The sequence below is a fragment of the Zeus faber genome, assembly GCF_960531495.2.
Source record: "Zeus faber genome assembly, chromosome: 2".
Classification (NCBI taxonomy): domain Eukaryota; kingdom Metazoa; phylum Chordata; class Actinopteri; order Zeiformes; family Zeidae; genus Zeus; species Zeus faber.
Window position 1 is genome coordinate 41,257,332 of NC_137189.1, and position 20,590 is coordinate 41,277,921.

Genomic DNA, 20,590 nt, shown 5'->3' on the forward strand with positions numbered 1-20,590 from the left:
AGAAGTAAAATTAGATTTTTCCAGATTTGTGTTCCTTTGTGTTTTTTTTTTTTTTAATCTCTCAACCTACGTAAAACCAAGTTTGATTTTTAAATAGTAGAAAAATGTTGAACAGTAAAGTTAAATATTCCCGTTAGATTAAATGGGGAAACACAGTTCACTTACCGAAACGTTGAAAAATGCTGAACAAAGCCGATCGATGGTATCCTTTAAAGCGAGCGTCCAGGTGAAGATCATTCCTCCATATTCCATGTGATGTGAAGTCACAATGTGAAACCGTTTTGATAAAGTTCAACTTTTAAATGGTACTACTTTTATATACACACGGAGACATTATCGTGTAGGGGGCGTATATCAACGAAGAAATCAAGCTGATGTCACTTGCGAGAATCCAGTTTCACTTGTCAGTGAAAACTTTCATCTCCGTGTTGTTATGGATTATGAGAAGTGGGTGGCGGATCCAAATCATATCGCGGACCTTAATCTGACCAGTGCGATAGATCCAAGTCAGTTTAAGCAGCGCGTACTGGACTTCATTTTCTGCTGTGATAGTCAGATCTGTATCTGATACCGTCTTTATCCCGCACTTGGAGAACATTTCAAACAGCGGATTTCAACCTAAATGCGGCGATGAAACGGAATATTTTCAAGAACCACCGGAAGAGACCGACGATACGCCCGTTGTTACAACGGAAGAAGTTGATGACGTGATAAAGTCCGTTGAGGTTGGTGATGCACATTATGAACAAGTAGCAATGCACAAGATTCTCAAGTTTACCTGCAAATGCAGCCGGGGCGAAAAGAAAATGAAAAGAGGCAGCCCCAAACAGGCTCTGAGAGTGTAGCTGGGGTTGATTGGGGTTAGCCCACATAAAAACACCAAGAGCTTTGAATATATTTGGCATACACACATTGTATATTAAGTAACACACCGAGACTGATATACAGAGACTCATATTATTGATAGACTCTACATTTTGTTGTGTTGTTCGCATTTTTAAACTCCTTAATAATTCCGCTTTTGTAAAACATATATATTCTTACTGTTAAAATAAAGCTTTTTAAAAAAAAAATGTTGATGACTCTGTTCAACATTCCCTCAAAACACAAGAACAATGCAGAGATTTCCCCATTCAGCAGGGTGTCAAGTCCCCATTCAGCATGGTGTCAAGTGGCCATGTGATAAGTAGCCAGGCTCTATTGGTCCTCCAATCAATTTGCATTCTGGGAGCTGGCTGAATGAAGCCAAGTGTGGGGAAAACTTTGAAGGTGATTATCTCAGAAACACAGTTTGCCACACCCTTTGCCAACAAGTCATAGCTTTAAAAATATTTGCTTGATTTGCACAAGCGACACCTTGTTTTGAAGCTCTGATACTTCAATTTCATTTTTAAAAAAATTTTCAACTCACATTTTACATGTCTTTTTGTCTATTTAAGACTCCTTAATTGTTAATAGAAAGGCTTTTCCCAATTGGTGGTAGGCTAAACCATTATTATAATAACTCTGTAGTGCATTCGCTACCCAGGTTCTCCCCAAGGCTGCGTGACACGGGATTCAGCAGTGTTGAAGCGCTGGCACGGCGAGTTTTATTCCACTCAGTTTTATCAGACAAGTTAAAGTGAGGATTGTACAGTGAATATAGAACTTTCAGGGATGGGCTTCGACTGGGACTCCCTCAGAGCGCTCCCGCACCGTCCATGCCATCCTCCTCACTGCAAGATAAAACAGAAGTATAATAAATCTTCCCAGCTGCTGTGGTTGGCCTGTCATTCAATTGGCCACAGCTGGCACCGAGGCGGGGAGCGTCAGTCTACCATGCTGACTTCCCCTCGCTTCCCAGAGCCCGCTCGACCACACCCCAGAGTCTGCCACAACCTCACTTGATGTAAACAGCATCAAAACGGACAATTATTAATATTATTAGTGGTAAATCCTCTTCAATAAAAAGCCTCAGTCTTAAAAATGGTTAGCGTATTGAAACTTATTCTAAGATTAGCATATTTCAGTATGCTAAGCCTTTTTTATTTAAAATTTCATCAATCTGTATTTTATATTTTATAAAGAAATAAATGTAAATTAATAAAAATAAAATATCTCTCTCAAATATTCAATTACTTATTTTGTAACCAGTTGTAACCAATTTGCCAGACAAAGCAACACTTTATTAGGGACACCTGTGCACCTACTTATTCATGCAATTATCTAATCAGCCCATCGTCTTATGCAGTGCAATGAGAAAAATCATGCAGATAAGGGTCAGCAGCTTCATTTAATGTCCACATCAACCATCAGAATGGGGGGAAAAATGTGATCTCAGTGTTTTCTACCACAGCATGATTGTTGGTGCCAGACGGGCTTGTTTGAGTATTTCTGTAGCTGCAGATCTCCTGGGATTTTCATGCACAACAGTCTCTTGAGTTTACTCAGAATGGTGCGGAAAGAAAACAAAAAACCCTGAACAGAAAATGTCGAACCTTGAGGCGGATGGGCTACAACAGCAAAAGACCATGTCGGGTTCCACTTCTGTCAGACAAGAACAGAAACTTGCACAGGCTCACCAAAACTGGACAGCCGAAGACTTGAAAAAAGTAGCCTGGTCTGATGAATCTCGATTTCTGCTGAGGCACACAGATGGTAGGGTCAGAATTTGGTGCCAACAGCATGAATCCATGGACACAACCTGCCTCGGGTCAACAGTCCATGCTGGTGGCGGTTGTGTATCAATCAGTACTTGAATGCCACAGCTTATTTGAGTATTGTTGCTGACTATGTGCATCCCTTCATGGCCACAATTTATCCATCTTCTAATGGCTACTTCCAGCATGATTATGCACCATGTCACAAAGTAAAAGTCGTCTCTAAATGGTTTCATGAACATGTGAGTAATAAGTTCAATGTTCTTCAGTTTCCTTCCCAGTCACCGGATCTGAATCCAATAGAATGCCTTTGGTATGTGATAGAACGGGAGATTCACAGCATGAATGTGCAGCTGACAAATCTGCAGGAATTGCGTGACGCAATCATGTCCACATGGAGACAGACTCTCAAAGGAATGTTTCAAACATCTTATGGAATCCATGCCAAGAAGAATTGAGGCTGTTACGGAAGCAAAGGGAGGCCGACCCAGTATTAGTATTGTGTTCCTAATAAAGTGCTAAGTGAGTCTATATAAGTGCGATAAAGATTCAAAAAAGTGCGATGGATTTGATTGCATTTTACATGTTGTTCTTTTTACATCTTAATTTAGAGAAAACACTTAGAAACATACAGATCAATATCCCTTAATATTGCATGAAGAAAGCGGAGACAGACGCACAAAAAAAACAACTCAAAAAAAACAACCCAACAGCAAAAGGATGAAACGCAGACAACCCATCCAAATTTTATTTAATTTCGAGGTTTGGGGGAAAGCAAATATGACTTCTGAAGTCATACTTTTTTTTTTCACGTTTTTTATTTTTATTTGATCCCGGGCATGGTCTAATTAAATCATGCGGAGCCAACACCGGTAATACAAAACAGAATAAGTGTTTGAACAGATAAGCAGATAAGCATTCTGGGAGGCTGGTTTGGGCGGATTTGGGGCGGTGTCTCCTTTGTGTCTGTTTTGCCCAAGGGATTTGCCCGAATGGTATTTACCCACCCATTGTGGATATGGGCTCTGATATGGTGTGTACATTTGTGTGTGTGTGATGGGATTAAGTAACCAGCACTCACACACATGCCTAATTCGCACATTCTCTACACAGCGGAAAAAAATAGTTTGGTTTTCAACTAAAGTCCTTGTGCAAATAGTCTGCTTCAGTTACCCAAATGAAGGACTGTGTTTTATTATTTAGTTTTTTATTATTTTAGTATTAATAAACCTTGAGGTTTTTGCAATGTTTCGTTCCCTTTTTTAATGTCTTTCAACCGACTCCATGAAAGACTGATCCTAGCTGATCCTAGCTACACTAACTTCAGTGTAGCCAGATTAATATTATTCAACATTAAGCCACAACCTCAGAAGAACACATGAGCCGTTGCTAGACAACCCTGACATCCGTAGAACCGAATCGGCTGCTCCCTGTACGATTTGGTCCCCTGAAGTGAAGTTGCTGTCATAGCAGGCTGTGGTCACCAACTCCTCTGCTCGGTGAACCATCCCGGTTCACCTGGGAAGCAACTGACAGCTTGACTCTCAAATGGCATAGCCTGAAACCGCTGGCAGACAAACCGGCAGTTCAGTGAGCAGACACAATGCTATCCACAAACTTTGGGAAGTCAGATAAACTTTCAACCTCTGACAACAAGTAAGGCAAAAGGTTCAAATCTGCTTCATGATACGAGTTGATAAATAAATGTCCCTGTTAGAGAAGATAACTTGCCTTAGCGTGTATCTCGCAATTATTGTTTTGATGCAAGAGTCACGTAACTTTCTCCCTCACTATTGTCCCTCAGTTAAAGTTTTGTCACCATTTAAAACCCTATAATAGTTTTCTTATTTTCTTTATCATATATTTTACTGTCATTTCATTTATTCAATATTTTAGCATGAAAAAATAAATCCCATTTATCAGAAATAAGTTTGTCTGCTTGTGTTCTTTAAAAATAGAAGACAGTGATAAATGTATCAAGAATTAACTCCTCTAGGCCCATGGACAGCTCCACGGCCACGGAACGGAGTGTGGTGGTTGCACGATCAGATACCTGTTATTGGGATTTGAAAATAATAACTTAAAGTGGCATTAGCAGTGGCGTAAATGCATAATGACTCCCAGTGGCGTAAATGCATGAGCCCCCCCCGCTGACACACTGATGCATGGATTATTTACTTTGCCACATGAGGCTGAAGAGCCAGATACCACTGGGTGATCCAGGCATTGGTATCCTTCATGCCTCGAAGCCAATGCAGCAGGGTGTGGTCCGTAAAGAGGCTGAAAGGGCGCCCCAGGAGGTAACACCGGAGGGAGCTGACTGCCCAATTGATCACCAGGCACTACACACCGCTATACCTTGACTCTTGTTCAGCCACCTAATGGCTGAAGTACAGCACTAACCGGTCAGCACCCTCCACCTGATGGGACAACACTGCCCCCAACCCTCTGTCCAACTCGTCGGTCTAGAGGCAGAAAGGGAGAGAAAAGTTAGGAGTAAACGGCACTGACTGGCTGCAGAGAGCTGCTTTTGCTTTCTGAAACAGGTGTTAGCACCTCTCAGCCCACTGGACCAGATCTGATGCACCTTTCTGAGTTACAATAAATCAGACAAAGGGCTGGTCAGCTTAGAAAAGCCGGCTAAAAACCTCCTATAGTTCTAAGGGCTGCCAGCCCTTAGAACTGTTTTACCTTTTTTGACTTGCATTTTATCTATTTCGGGTCGGAGCAGTCCTCCACCCAAGTGGTACCCTAGATACCATACCTGCACACTGCACACTGCACACTTCTTAGGGTTGGCGGTGAACCCTGCTCCCGTCAGGGACTCGATGTCCATGCTGGATGTGTTGCTTCCAGGTGTCACTATAGATAATAAAGTTGTCTAAGTAGGCAGCAGTGTACACTGCATGCAGCTGCAGGACCTGGTCTGTGAGTCTCTAAAAGGTGGCGGGGGCACCGAACAACCCGAATGGAAGCACAATTAATTGATAAAGACCCTGCGGAGTAGGGAAAGCAAATTTTTCCTTGGACTCCGGAGACAAGGGAATCTGCCAGTAGCCCTTCGTTAAATCCAGTGTTGTAGAAAAGTTTTGCTGTGCCTAACTGGTCAAGAAGTTCGTCAACCAGGGCATCAGATAGGACTCAAATTTCAACACCTCGTTCACCTTCCTGTAGTCTACACAGAACGGGACCGACACATCGGGCTTACCTACCAGAACAATGGGACTAAACTTGTCACGTGTAGACTCCTCTTTCACCCCCATGTCCAACATGGCCTTCAATTCTGCCTGCACGATTTTGCGCTTATGTTTGATCAGGCGGTATGTTCAGGAGCGCACTCTCAGCCTCAGAGTAGTCTCCACATGGTAGTGGATGAGAGACGTGTAACCTGGAAGGGAGGAGAAGACATCCGCAATCTGCCACTGTAATGGGACATGGCCGCGGTGGGACCTCCGGCCCCAGCTCAATGCCCTGGATTACGGTGGTGGCCAGAGACCCCTTTTGCCTCCACTCCATTATGAGATTAATGTGGTAAAGCTGTGTAGCCCTACCCCTGTCTGGCCGTTCGACCTCGTATTAACAAAGCATCAAGCTCTAAATGTATCAAGTCGGCGGCGTGGGTACGTTCAGCGGTTTTGGAGATTTTGTTTACCTGCCCTCCATTTTACACCCTCTATAACAGCCAGCACAGCAACATGTGATCATCCACTTCACTAGCTAAAGCCTTTTAAAACAGAGTGCTACAGTTAGTTTCATTATAAAAATAATCAAATGGAGAGTTCACGCCATATGAACACTCAACATACTGGCAGTTTAAGTGTACTCCGTCATCTCTGTCATTGCTAGTCTAGTGCATACACATACACACATGCCTTTTTCTGCTTTGCTCTGTCGCAGCAAAGAAAACCATACACATACAACACATACATTAAAGTCACGTGTACCCTGGCGTGCTCACTCGCCAAAGTGTCTGTCTTGCTATATTTGTTTCTGAAGGTGGAATTGAAAGACCAAAAAGAACATAGATCAATCTTTCATAAGCACTCGTTAGTGTCCAGCTGTTGTCTAGTTAGGTTTGCCTACTCACATCCTTACCTGCAGGTGCGCAGTAATGGTGAGACTGGTGAGTCCGAGCTAATGCTTTCCACGGCTTCCGTTCGGGAGGTCATTCATACCCGCGGCAAATGTGTGGTTGTTTGGCAAGCCTGGGAATTCTACAAGCCGCGAGGTGTATGTTCACATGACAGAGTAGTTTAGATCCAGGTTAGGTAAAGGGAACTTTGTTCACCGTTAACGTTAAGTGTGTGCCGCCATGTTACTGTGAAGTCAGGTCTGTTATCTCAGTAAACTCGGGATCCCTGAAATACTGACTTAAATGGCCATTCCTTTGTACTTTTCCCGGGAGGAAATCTTGAGTTTTCCGAGTTCCAACTTCAGTGGAATGCAGCACCAGAAACAATAGGGAGTTGGGACAGTCCATTGTTGCAGGTTAATGCGGGGATGTTCAGTTGATTTTATTTGGGTATTGTATGAGGTGTCAGGTCTCAAGATTACAAACGAGTCAGCCTCATGATGCTTAAAAAAAAAAAAGAGTAGAAGAATCAAATCTCATGTCACTCTGTACCAACACATGGGCCCCCCTGCTCCCTGTCCTGCAGTGGTACCAGAACCCCGACTATGACCTCTTCACGCCGTATAGTGAGCGGCGGCGCTGGCTTCCGGAGCAGCCATTCTACATCCTCCACCCCGGCTACATCTGGCGCTTGTGGGACGTGATCCAGTCCAACACGCAAGAGAACATCCAGCCCAACCCGCCCTCCTCCGGCTTCATCGGTACGTCTCTGTCTGCAAAACAGGACCATAACCGTTTATTACACGGCTCTGTGGAATACTCCATTCTGACTGGTAAATAGCGGCAATCGTGGTGTGAGTTATTTGTGAATAGTGGCCGCCGGTGCGTTAATAATGACTAATAATTTTTTCATGCCAACCAGCTCCCCGCCGGGAATCACTTGCCTCGTTTCACGCCACCTACATGCGAATGCTAACACTAGCTAGTGGCGCCATCCTGTGACACAACATATGAACTACAATGGGACACTTGAAGAGATTAATGCAGATATGTCCAATTTCACAATTCACCATCAGGTAAATAGGTATGTAGGGCGAAGTCACTTGAGAGAAGTTTCTTCAGTTCGCCGTGTTGTTGCAGTGTAAGTTCCATTGTTGTAGAACTATTTTTCTAAGCAGAAGCTCTTAACTTAGGCATACTAGTTTTAAAATCATTCTAAATCTGTAGGCAGTAGTAGTAAATGTGCAGGGAGCTGGTCATTATCGCAAAATAATACAATCAATACATTTATATGGGAGATTGGTTGAAGTTGAGTTTAAAATGGTCAAACACAAAAGGAAACAGTCTAGAACATCAAACCTATAACCGTAACCGGCGACCAGCAGTTATAGGGGAGTTTGAAGGTCGAATGTGTCTTCACACCAAAGAATAAGGTAATTTAAAAATAAGGTACTAATACATTTTCTTATTAAATTGGTCGCCGTTCTCTTAGGGTCTTGGCTTTGTGCGGGAAATTGAGCAGGGGACGCATTTACTTCCCACTCTTTATATTTTCATACACTGACCTGGGAGAATTCCACGTCTCATCAGGGTTTGTGAATTGATCCCAAGAAAAGGTCAAAATGAATCCATCCTGCTCGTCTGCTGAAGCCAATTTGCGGTAACCGAAGACGAGTTGTCACTCAAAATGTGATGCAACATTCAATTTGACCCATTCAGTCTTCTGTCATTTAGAGTGTTATCACCGTTAAAAAGAGAATATTCAGAGCGTTACAACTTATTGAGCGATGAATTTTAACCATTTTGACAGTAGATGTATATTTAAAGCTTGGGATTTATGACTGAACGAAACAGGATTCTAGGAACAGATGGTAACATTTAAAGTGTGGAAATCTGTGGGTGCATGTTTGATCGGTCCTTTATGCCACATAAAAAATTTTTTTTTTAATAACAATAAGCAATACATTTGATTTTGAGATTGAGTTGACTGGTCTATAAGATATAAGATTCGATTCAAAAATAGGTCAGATAAAAAACACGCAATTGAAATCCTGTGGCTTTGTTTTATTAGTTGTGATTACTTTTTACGATATGTATTTGTTTAATCATAACATTTGGTAATTTCAAACTTCATTTTAAATTGAAAATAAAAAACATTTTATTTATTTATTGTAAATTACCTCTTTAGGCCCACCTGCAGTACCTTCACGGCCCACACATTGGGAAACACTGATAATATATTACATTTACATTTACATTTAGTCATTTAGCAGACGCTTTTATCCAAAGCGACTTACAAGGGAGAATAACATTCAGCTACATTGCGACAGAGATTAGTGTAACAACAACATTCGTGTAACAATAAATACTGCAAGGTGGTGCTAAGTAATTGTAGATTAGGACAGGAGGTACTCACTGAAGAGCTGGGTCTTCAAGTGCTTCTTGAAGACAGAGAGGGAGGACCCCGCTCTGGTCATTTTTGGCAGCTCGTTCCACCAACGTGGAACTACAAATGAGAATAGCCTGGATTGCCGTGGCTGTACGGCCGGCAGAGCCAGGCGACGCTCATTTGACGAGCGCAGCATCCGGGGGGCAACATGTGCTCTTACAAGAGCATTTAAGTAGGCGGGAGCATTCCCAGCAATCACTCTGTAGGCCAGCATAAGAGACTTGAACTTGATGCGGGCGGCTACAGGTAACCAGTGGAGCTCGATGAGCAGCGGAGTGACATGTGCCCTCTTTGGCTGGTTGAACACCAGTCGCACCGCCGCATTCTGTATCATCTGTAGTGGCTTCACCGCACAGGCCGGCAAGCCTGTTAATAGGGCGTTGCAGTTGTCGAGACGGGACATCACCAAGGTTTGTACCAGCAGTTGAGTGGCATATTGGGTCAGGTACGGCCTGACTTTTCGGATGTTGAGTAGTGCGAAGCGGCAGGACCGGGAGACGGCGGCAACATGGTCCGAGAATGTCAGTTGGTCATCAATAATGACACCAAGATTCCTTGCAGCCTTGGTAGGAACAAGAGATAGAGAGTCGATTTTAATATCAATGTTGTGATAAATACCTTGTTTGGCCGGGAAGACCAGCAGTTCCGTTTTCGCCAGATTTAGTTGAAGATGATAATCCTTCATCCATGTGGATATGTCAGCGAGACAATCCGAGATCCGCGTCGAGACAGTAGGGTCGTCGGGCGGGAAGGACAGATAGAGTTGAGTATCATCCGCATAGCAGTGATATGAAAAGCCATGTGAGCGGATGATCGGGCCCAGTGAGGTGGTGTATATGGCAAAGAGGAGGGTCCTAGCACCGAGCCTTGGGGCACCCCTGTGGTGAGGTTGTGAGGCACAGACACACTGAACGAGCGCCCAGTAAGGTAAGATTCGAACCAGGAAAGTGCACTGCCCGTTATGCCCATACTTGAGAGTATGGACAGGAGTATGCAATGATTGACAGTGTCAAAAGCAGCTGATAAGTCTAGCAGAATGAGTAGTAAAGTAGTAGTAAAGTAAATAATAGGATTTATTCTATCACAAAATTATTTTTTAGATGAACATAACTTTGATTTACATTTTACGTATTTACGTATTTGTTTTTTAAACCATTCCGATTCTGATATATAATCCCAAAGTGTTAAACACAGTACTCTTTAGAAACAGATTGACACACAGGCTTTGACTCACAGCAACTTTATTCAATGTTTTCCCCACCAAACAATTACAAACAACATCATAGAGCAGCTTCCTTCGAATGCACATAGAGTTGGATCAAGCAAGACACCATATAAAAAATAGACAACATTTCCTTTAGGCACAGAACCATGAATTGTGCCCCCTAAACGACTGGGTTTTCCTCTCAAAGCTGCATTATGTAGTTTTAAAGGCGACTCTTGTTGGTCGATTCAGACATGGTGATTGGATACTTCAAATTTGACCTTATGTAAGACAATTTCTCTCCCTCTTGTCCAAGCTATGAGAGTCAAATAATAACCTAAGAGGTTTATTTGGTTTGCTGGGACATGAGATTAAATGTGTTACAAGCGTACTGTGTTCAGTCAAGACCAGTGCAATGCATATTTACAGCCCATCCTGACAGAGCCAATTTGAAAGGGAGGATGAAAACATCACACCAGGTGATCAGCTCCTTAAGCAGCTGAATCCTTGTCATTTCTGTTGTTCTGTTGTGGTTCTTTATTAGGACTTCCTCTTTCGACTGTCGCATGAACTACCCTTACAATCGCCAGAAAAGTGTTGGTCGAGTTTCCCCCGATAAAAAGCGACACATAGCAGCTGATTGCTGCTTTGCCATTTCAAAAATTCCATACGTTTCCAGATTTAAATTTCCAGACTTCTCAATGTATTTTTCAGACCATATGTGACATCTGAGTACAAATAGCTAGATGTTTATAATGTAAATAAATGGTTTTAAAATCCAACTGTTAATATGTAAGTTACATTCTGACTATGTATGCCATTATGTTGCCAAATAATTACCAGAAGATTATAGTTAGGTACTGTAGCTCATACCAATCAATTGCCAAACCCAGACAAGTTGAACTCGGGATTGTCAAGCCAGCCCTCGGAAAAACTTGCATTTACCCATTGTCGCCGTTCAGTCCACACTCCTACACAGAAAGTTGGACAACGTTCCACTGTCAAACATCTCTGCCCAAAGAGCAAGTAAGCTAACTGGTGCTGCCTATACTTGTATTATTTTCCCTTAACATATTGAGTAAATAATATTATATTATTGTTCCCTCCATATATTATAGTCTGTGCGGACTTGTTTATTCGCTGTGTCCATGGAAACAATGATGAACGCAGCCACAAAGGTATGGTTTCTATACGCAGAAAAGATGGTCCGTTTACTTTTTAGTTAAAAAAAAATAAAATCACTGCATAACTAATAAATGTTCTGTCATATATATAATGTTACAATGTCAGATTTTCATATAAGATGCAGCCAAAGTGTCAAATAATGAGGGAAACTAATGACAAAGTAATCGCTGTGGACAAAATGCTCAGGCTTCCGACCGCTCCGAACGCTCGCTTTAAAAATGTTTTTTCCTACTCTCTCTGCACGACATGACGTCAGCTCGTCACAGATTTATTTTTATGGTTATCTGCTCCATCCGATCCGCTGTGCGTTTCTCAAAAAACAAAACCAATACAAAATAGTGTTAATGTTATTGTTTTTATAGTGTTTTGATTATAGATGTATTTATTTATTTTATTTTATTTTCCGATAATTACATGAAACAAAAAAAAATCCCCACATTGGAGAGTCGCGGTGCGGTGTCCGTGTCTCCCACAAGGCAGGAGAACGGCAACAAAAGTCTGAACAAACTACGACTTTTAAGAGAAAGAGGAATTAATACCAACTGTCCGGGACAAAACTGCAGACGAGGAAAATGTAAGTATTTGCTGTGTGTTTCTGTGTGTGTGTGTGTGTGTGTGTGTCTCATAAGCTTACTGGAGGCTGCGGTGCGCGATCTGCTCTGCGCGATCTGCTCTGCGTTTCTCCACACGAAACCGTAAATTTATTTATTTCATGACGTTTCCGTGACTGAATGAAACTAAAAAGCCCCAAGCCAGGCTGCTTCGTTGACCTCGGCGAAAGTCGGAACAAACTTTTATATGAGGCCTTGTAGATCTAATTACTCATTATTCAGCAACTGGATTGCTTATTTCTCGCCTTGAATTTCTTCAGAAACAGATTTTGGTGGACATTATAAGGTGAAATCAGTAAAAGTTTACGGAGGGTACGGCTCTCGACCCGCTTCTTGGAGTGGGCCAATCAGAAGAAAGTGGGCTTTTAGGAAGAGGGGCCTTAAGGAGACATGAGCTAAAACGGCCTGTTTTAGCAGAGGCTCAATTTAGGGGCTGCGTAAAGGGCAAGTACAAGACAAATAATGTATTTTTTTGAACTGTGAATCATGCAAAGCCACTCTAGTGGAGTCCAAGAACAATAATAGTGAGAGTGGAAATGAGCATAATAGGTCCCCTTTTATTTTTGGTTATTTGCGATGCTATGTACCTATATGTGCATTTCAAAGATATTGCCGCATTTTCTTTCAAACTAATTTGTTTGCGGATGTCCGGATTTAGTACAGCTATAAGGCACTTGGGGCAGAGCTGTTTTTCAGGCTATAACGTACAGGCGTAGGGGAGTGTGTGTGTTCAGCCGCACGCCATACTTCTTGCCTTGCTTTCCACGACATCAAGCTCTCTCTGGCCCGCGCTCTCTCACACAGTGGTAAGCATTTTGGCTGCGCTGGCTGCCTGCTCCAGACGCCAAACGGCATGAAAAACACTGCTTGAATGATCAATATATTTTTTGAAATTCAGAATTTTAAATTAAAAAAAAAACAGAATAGGGGCAGTTGTCTGGAAACATAAATATTTTTCCATACTTATCGAAACCTAGAAATAACTAAAATCAAATTCCATACATTTACATACTGCGTAGGAACCCTATACAAAGTTGTGATGGGGAGGAAACACCTTGCAGCGGTTCTTCAACAGTTTGATCGTGCGAGCATTGCGTCAGGGCATCACAGGACGGTTCTCGACACACTTGCCATGATGATGGCATGGAGACTTTGAGGTGGAGGATTCAGTGGAGTTGACAATGGCAACACAAAACAAGCCTTGGTACAGACTATTTCAAGGTCGTCACCCCCTCCCTATCCTCCCTAAAACATGGCGGCTCTGAGTTTTTCAGTGTGCCACCAGTGAACAGGTACCACCGATTAAAATTGAAAACAAACAACCGCGAGACGGTTAGTTCATAACTGGTGTAATGGTGGAACGTGAGAGGGATTTCGAGGAAGGTCACAGGGGTCCCTCCTCAGGAAGTGTCGGACAGTTCCACGGGGAGGGACATCTTGTGCGAGACCTCTGGGCTGACGCACTCACTGTTGAGCCTCTGCTCATCGTGCTGCGACTCCGAGACCTGCACAGTGTCTACCGGCGCATTGTGCACCCTGTGGTTAAGCCGCACCCGGGTGGTCTTGGAAATCATGGATGTGTTCCCGTTCTCGTTGCTCTGGTCCCGGCAGTGGAACAAGATGAGGAAACACCTGTAGAACTGGGCGAGAGGCAAGCGGGAAGAACAGGGTTTGTGTCAAAGTTGGTCAAAGAAGTGTTAACATGGAAACGGGAGACGACCGTGGTAGTAACAGTGAAATAATATATTGTCAGTTTAGTTTGTGGACAGTGATGTAGCAACCTTAATAACACCCCATGGGAGCACTTAACCCTTGGGGTAGAGGAGTCCTTGGTCAGGCCAGTGGGGAGGTGAATAGTCATGCTCTAAAGAGTTAATTCTTCTTATATAATTAGATTGGACAGGTCAATAAAACGTAAGCATTAAAGTACTCAAGTGCTAATTGATTTTTCTGAAACAGCATGTGATTATCCGAAACCTCCGATGCATCTCCAACTTTCAGGTAAATAAGCCTGAAATATAGCCTCTTAAAGACGGACCAAAATCCTATATCGGTTCCAACGCTTTATGGCTACAAACCTTAAACCTAACCTTATGGAACATTTGTAAATAACTACGTAAATGACTGTATATACATATCATATGTGATCCACCGCAACAAAACCTGCCATCTTGAGGATTTTTAGAATCGCCAGGAGCAGCCAAATAAGTTGAAAAAACCTTTCTTGAAGGAAAATTTGATTTTTCCAGATTTGTGTTCCTTTGTGTTTTTTTTAATCTCTCAACGTATTTTCAAAACAGAGTTTGATTTATAAATAGTAGCAATATGTTAAACCGTGGAGTTAAATATTCCCGTTCGATTTCATGGGGAAACACAGTTTACTTACCAAGACGCTGAATAGCGCTGAACAAAGCAGATTGATCGTTTCCTTTAAAGTAAGCGTCCAGGTGAAGATCATTCCTCCATATTCCATGTGATGCGAAGTCACAATGTGAAGCCGTTTTGATAGAGTTCAACCTTTAAATCGTACTACTTTTACACACAGATGGAGACGTCGTTGTGGAGGGAGCGTGTACCAACGTGTATACTCGAGTAAGAACTGCTGACGTCACTGACGTCTCTTCCGTAAAAAAGACGAGGATCCGGTTTCACTTGTCTGTGAAAACTTTTATTTCCCTGTGTTGTTATGGATTACGAGAAGCGGGTGGAGGAAGATCTAAATCATATCGCGGACCTTAATCTGACCAGTGCGATAGATCCAAGTCAGTTTAAGCAGCCCGTACTGGACAGCATTTTCCGCGATGATAGTCAGTTCACTTTTCACATTCACTGTTCACATTTGAATGTGATGATGAAACAGAATATTTTCAAGAACCACCGGACAACAACTGAAGAAGTTGATGACGTGATGAAGTCCGTTGGGGTTGATGACAGATTTTCAGATTTCAGATTTCCCGAGACTCATAATATTGATAGACTCTACATTTTGCTGTGTTGTCCGTACTTTTAAACTCCAAAATAATTACACTTTTATAAAACATGTATATTCTTACTGTTGAATGAAAGCTTTTTTAAAAACAAAAATAGTTTTGTGTTGTTGACGCTGTTCAACGCCGTTGGTAATTGGCCCAAGCAGAATTATGTGCTGAATAGAACTCAAGACATGCTGGCCCAGTCCAAGCTCAGAAATTACATTGAGTTTAGGGACATGGCATGAGGAAATGACCAGATGAAAATAAGACATGAAAACAAATATAAATACTGGGAGATAAGGGAGGATCATGACACATTCTGGCAATGGTGAAAACGCGAATATATCGGCAGCCTGCAGGGACGCCGCATCTGGAGAAGCGAAACGCCACACATGCAGGAAGGGGCCGTAGTCCTACACAGGGACAACCAAGCCAAGATGAATGACTGGCCCCTTAGCCTCGTTACAAGAACCTTTCACAGCGACGATGGGGAGGGTAAGGAATATCGAAGTGAAGATCAGCAAGGACGGCACAGCAAGGCTGTTCCTAAGACCAGTCTTGGAGGTCGTTTTCCATATCGCAGCCAGTTGGGCCAAACCCAGGGCAGTCGGACTAACATCTCCTCCCATCCGCCTCGTTATTTCCCTTATGAAAGTTTATTTGTGTAACCATACAGTGCAGGAGTTATGACAGCATATTGACAGGTTATGTGCATTTGCATAGAGACTGATTGTTAATCAACATACTTTTGTGCTGTTCCACAGTTTCACACTGCTGCCATTAAAGACACGTAAAGTCAACTCCTGTCCTGGGTACTTTTTTGGGAGAGTGTTTAGCTTGCTGCATAACTACATACGCCTTCACGGGTGGAAATATGCTTTTTAACAAGACTTTTATACATCAAATATGCTAGTGCATGCCTAATCCAAAAAAAAACTTTAAAGAGATTTGAATGGCAGAGTTTAATGTTAATGATTCAGTCCTTAGCGTGCACGTTCAAAATGTGAGACTTTGTAACGCATGCCCGTTCAAAATGTAAGACTTTCTAAGACATTTGAGTGGCATAATTTAACAAAATGTCAATGATTCAGTCCTGTGTTCGACAATGGAAGATGAAACTGCCAGTTAGTCATACACTTTAGACGCAGAGCGCTGAAGCCAAAAGCCACCTGCCGGCTCGCTGTTCAGGGTTTATTGAAGTTTATTAATATTTTATCTATCGCATATCCAAGTTGCACAAAATTCGACACTGCACATCTTTGGGTGTGTGAAGACGATTGGATGAACTGTTGTTGAGATAATCGAAGGACATACACACAGACAGACAGATTCCTGCCTCTATAGTTAGAATTAAGATAGTTAGGTTAGATTCAATACTTTCAGTATATTGGTGATCAACTGTGGTCCGACTATAAGAGGTGAGAGTGGAGTTAATCGCTATTGTTCTGTCGCTGCAGGCATCCTCCTGATGATGGCGCTGTGCCGGGAGGTTCACGTGTACGAGTACATCCCGTCGGTGCGGCAGACGGACCTGTGCCACTACCACGAGCACTACTACGACGCGGCGTGCACACTGGGCGCCTACCACCCGTTGCTCTATGAGAAGCTGCTAGTGCAGAGGATCAACACGGCAGCGGATGAGGATGTGCAACAGAAAGGCAGGGTCACACTGCAGGGGTTCAGCACCACTGACTGCACTCCGTGAAAGACGATGATGATGAGTGGCTTAAACCTTGACCTGTGGCGGGGCAAAGCCTTCCTCTCGCTAACCCCAGTCACCCCGTCATGTTTCAATCAACAAGTGTCTGCTCTGCCAAACCCCACCACACAGACAGAGACGTTTAGCAGAAACCAGAACTAATAGCATTGGGTAGTAACTGCAAATATTTAGGAAGATTTATGGCCGAGCACTTGAGGTGGTTGGGCCGTTGTCAGCTGATCTTGTAACATTTAAGGCATTTAACATTTAAGGGTTAAATAAAAACAAGCATTTTATCCTCCCAGAAGGTTTTTATGAGGCGTGGAGTAACATCTCGTCCGAGTCAGAGAGGAATGCCTGACTGTAGGTGCACACCGAGGCCAAGGGACGGGTGGAGGAATAATAACAAACACTGTAATGAGATTTATATCCTGCTGTACTACTACTACTTATACTAACTACTGTTACAAACACTTTTTCACCAACGTCCGAGGGGTGGCAGGGACATAAAAATTGAGAATGATACTTTGGTTTGTGGTGGCTGTCCAGGCAGGGTCCCTACAGGTCAATTGTAGTGAAATACAAGCAGTTTTCCAACACTTGCTGTAAAAAAATAGGGTGTGGATGTTTTTTCCAGCACATCAATACTTCAGTCTGGGACCTACTGCCTTTTCAAGGAAATAACAGATTCCTCTCAAGTCACAGTTAATTGAGGTTAACAAAGTACAATAAAATCCCAAATCCAACATTTTCGAGGAATTTCACGCATGTTTATGACCTTTGTTTCGCAAGGGAAACAAAGCATATATCAACCTTTCGACTCATGAATGACTCAGCAAAACATACTTAATACATGTTTGTTATTAACATGTTAGTTCATAGTAGTGTGTGGCCCGCTATGGTACATTAACTGATTCATCTGTCACTGTTTAAATGTTTGGCAAAATTTAGTTGGGACATGTTACATCTTCATTTCTACGGACCAATGAATTCGAGAGCGCTTCCTTGGTGGGAAGTTTGTAACTTTTGACATCCACTATTGTGCCAACCAGATCCGGAACATTGCAGTAATGCAGATTCTTAGGGAGAAATGCCACTCAAATCTATGCTATTCCGATAAACAACATTAACAATGTCCAGGCATCTCAAAAATACCACCCATCCCCCCCCCAGCTCTCGACTCCAATTAAAAAAAACAAAAAAAAGAAAACATTACATTTCCAGATTTGGCTTGGTTTCCTCAGACAGGACGTTAATGCGTTTGCCGAGGAACCAGCGACATACTCTGACGCTGAATTGAAATTTGAAGGTCATGAAAAAGTTCAAATCAATTGTCAAGGTTGTATGCACGTTATAACCTAAACAACACCCTGACCACGCAGGTTAGCCGGAAGATAAATGACCTATTGCTTTCATATTGGAAGGTCGCAGTCTCGGAACAACGGGCCGCCTGTTTCCAAAAGCGGTTCTGCGACATCTTGACTGGCGGCCCTTCATACTTTCTGCATTACAATTACCAAGAAGGCCTCTAAGTCATAATAATAATAATAATAATAATAATAATAATAATAATAATAATAATAATAATAGACTTTATAGAACACTAAAAAACAGTTGCCTATTTAGTTACCAGATATAAGAAAAAGTAATAATTAAAAGGTGAGGTAAAATACCATTCCATTTAAGTGGGAAAAAAAAGTATATTTTTCTAGACTGAACTAATATTTTCCGTATATAAAGGGTCTACCCTATTTATAATTAAATTCTGAGTATACATATTTTTTTATTTACTTTATTTACAGCATTAGTTGTATTAGTATACAGGGGCAATAAACAACTTTTGCGCAAAGACAACCGGATTGCTTTATATTTTCCTCCGAGCACTCCGTGGAACTGATACACCCATTTGGAAATGAGAGGGAAGAAAGAAGCATGGACATTTTAGTTGAATTTTACTTCTTTTGTTTGTGCAATCACAGACATATACTGTCTACATAGATGCCGCATTGACTGCTTCGGCCCGTTGCTGCGATACGTCAACGTCGCGGCCATATTGGAACGGGCAAGACTGGCCTGTAAACAAATAAAGTAAACGGGGGAGCTGCGGTTTTTATGGATAATAAGCACTATAACGTTAACATTTCTCAACCCATTTCAATTAGTTGTTTTTATATTCAGGAGTTTATAATCTACATGGAGTAGATGTTCCACAGTTGCCATTTCCACTAATGGTAGTGCGTTGGTTGATGCAGTTCCTGTGACGCACTGCAGTAAATCCAACATTTTCCCGAGGCTTCGTACCCAGATGTGGTCTGAGCACATAGTGATATGTTGATTGTACAGTGTACAATCAACATTAAACACAACAATAAGTAAAAGCAAAAAAAGTTGTCTATTGCGCCTTTAACCTAAGTTAAGCTGTACTTTACTATTCTAGTTGAAAATATGTTATTTTGGTCAAAAGTAACCAAAACTAAATGTTTTATATATTTTAAATAATTTCAAGTAGTACATTTATAAAAAAACATTCTAACATACTAATCACAGCTTACTGCAAGCTGCATCAATTTAACACTAGTTTAGTATACTTACTGTGAATACATGGAAAGTATACAAAAGTATACTTTCAGAAAAAATACTTAAGTTTACTTTTTTCACTTTGGTGTGCAAAGAAATAAACAAGCATATATATAACATGGTAATTTAGAAAATTCTAAATACAATATTTAATATATTAAAATAAAATCAGGATATGCTTTTGTGGTTGAAAGTATGCTTTAAGGCCATATTTAAAAGCAGGCATTGACTGGGTGAGCCGTATTTTCTCAGACAGGTATCAGAGCCTCTTGGATGGAGGAGCAGCACAGGAGAGGAGAGCACCAGCAGTTTAAACATCAGTAACGTAGTTGTAAAAAGGTTCTTCTTCTGGGTCATTGGCATTATATGGAGAGTTGTTGGTAGTGTGTAAATCTTGTCTGTCTTCGGGTCGTGGAGTTAAATGAATGCAACTATGAAAGTATTATCCTATAATATAGTTTATTAAAAGGCCTGTGGCTGTGGCAGGAAGAGTACTCTTCATGTTATGCCAAATGTTTCTGGCAAATTATTCCCTCCAAGCTCTTTGGGGTCCGATTCGCAGAAATCCGCAAATCACCAACCTCTGAAAAACAGATGGTTTGTAAAAAATGGTTCACATTTTCGTGAATCTTTAACACCCATGTCTTTGTAAGAATATTACACTGAGATTTTTTTTTACTGCTTTTTTTTTTTTTATAAAGGTCCAAAAATGAAGGTAGAAACTCTATATGGGTAAAAAGCAAATACAAAAAAGATATAAGGCTTTCCACACTGCGATTCTGAATTTTTTTTCCAAGATGCAGACTAAAGTTGGACTATGGCTGTTGAAGCCTTGTGTTGTTTCAGTGAATTCCACAGAAAATACTGACATGAACTTTGCAAATCTTGTGGGAGATTGTCTCTCAGCAGTAAGAAAACATATAGAGCCTTGTATTACCTTTCTTTTTACTCTTTTGATATTGACCTTCATGGTTTGCACTGAGTGATTTCATTTACGTGTAAAAATGTTTTAATTGTAAACAGCTTTTTTACTTAGTTAATAAAATATGAAAAGCTTGTAACTCTTTTGTGCAACAGGTTTTGTTTTACAATACAAGGGAAGCTGTTAGAAGATTTCCTTGAAATTACTTTTTACTTCTTCTGTCCGCTAGGAACGACAAATCCCCATAATTCTCTCACCTG

General features: G+C 41.6%; 1 protein-coding gene across 2 annotated transcripts in view; it reads left to right on the plus strand.

Annotated features, from left to right (window-relative positions):
* LOC307227253 (beta-galactoside alpha-2,6-sialyltransferase 2-like) overlaps window positions 1-20,333 on the plus strand; it is a 36,904-nt gene extending 16,571 nt beyond the window's left edge. For both annotated transcript variants that reach the window (XM_079996519.1, XM_079996520.1), the window contains exons 6-7: window positions 7,298-7,472; window positions 16,590-20,333. In XM_079996519.1, coding sequence (XP_079852645.1) covers window positions 7,298-7,472; window positions 16,590-16,837 — 423 coding nt within the window. In that variant the 3' untranslated portion in view covers window positions 16,838-20,333. The remainder of the gene's footprint in view (window positions 1-7,297; window positions 7,473-16,589) is intronic.
* Window positions 20,334-20,590: the final 257 nt, after the last annotated feature.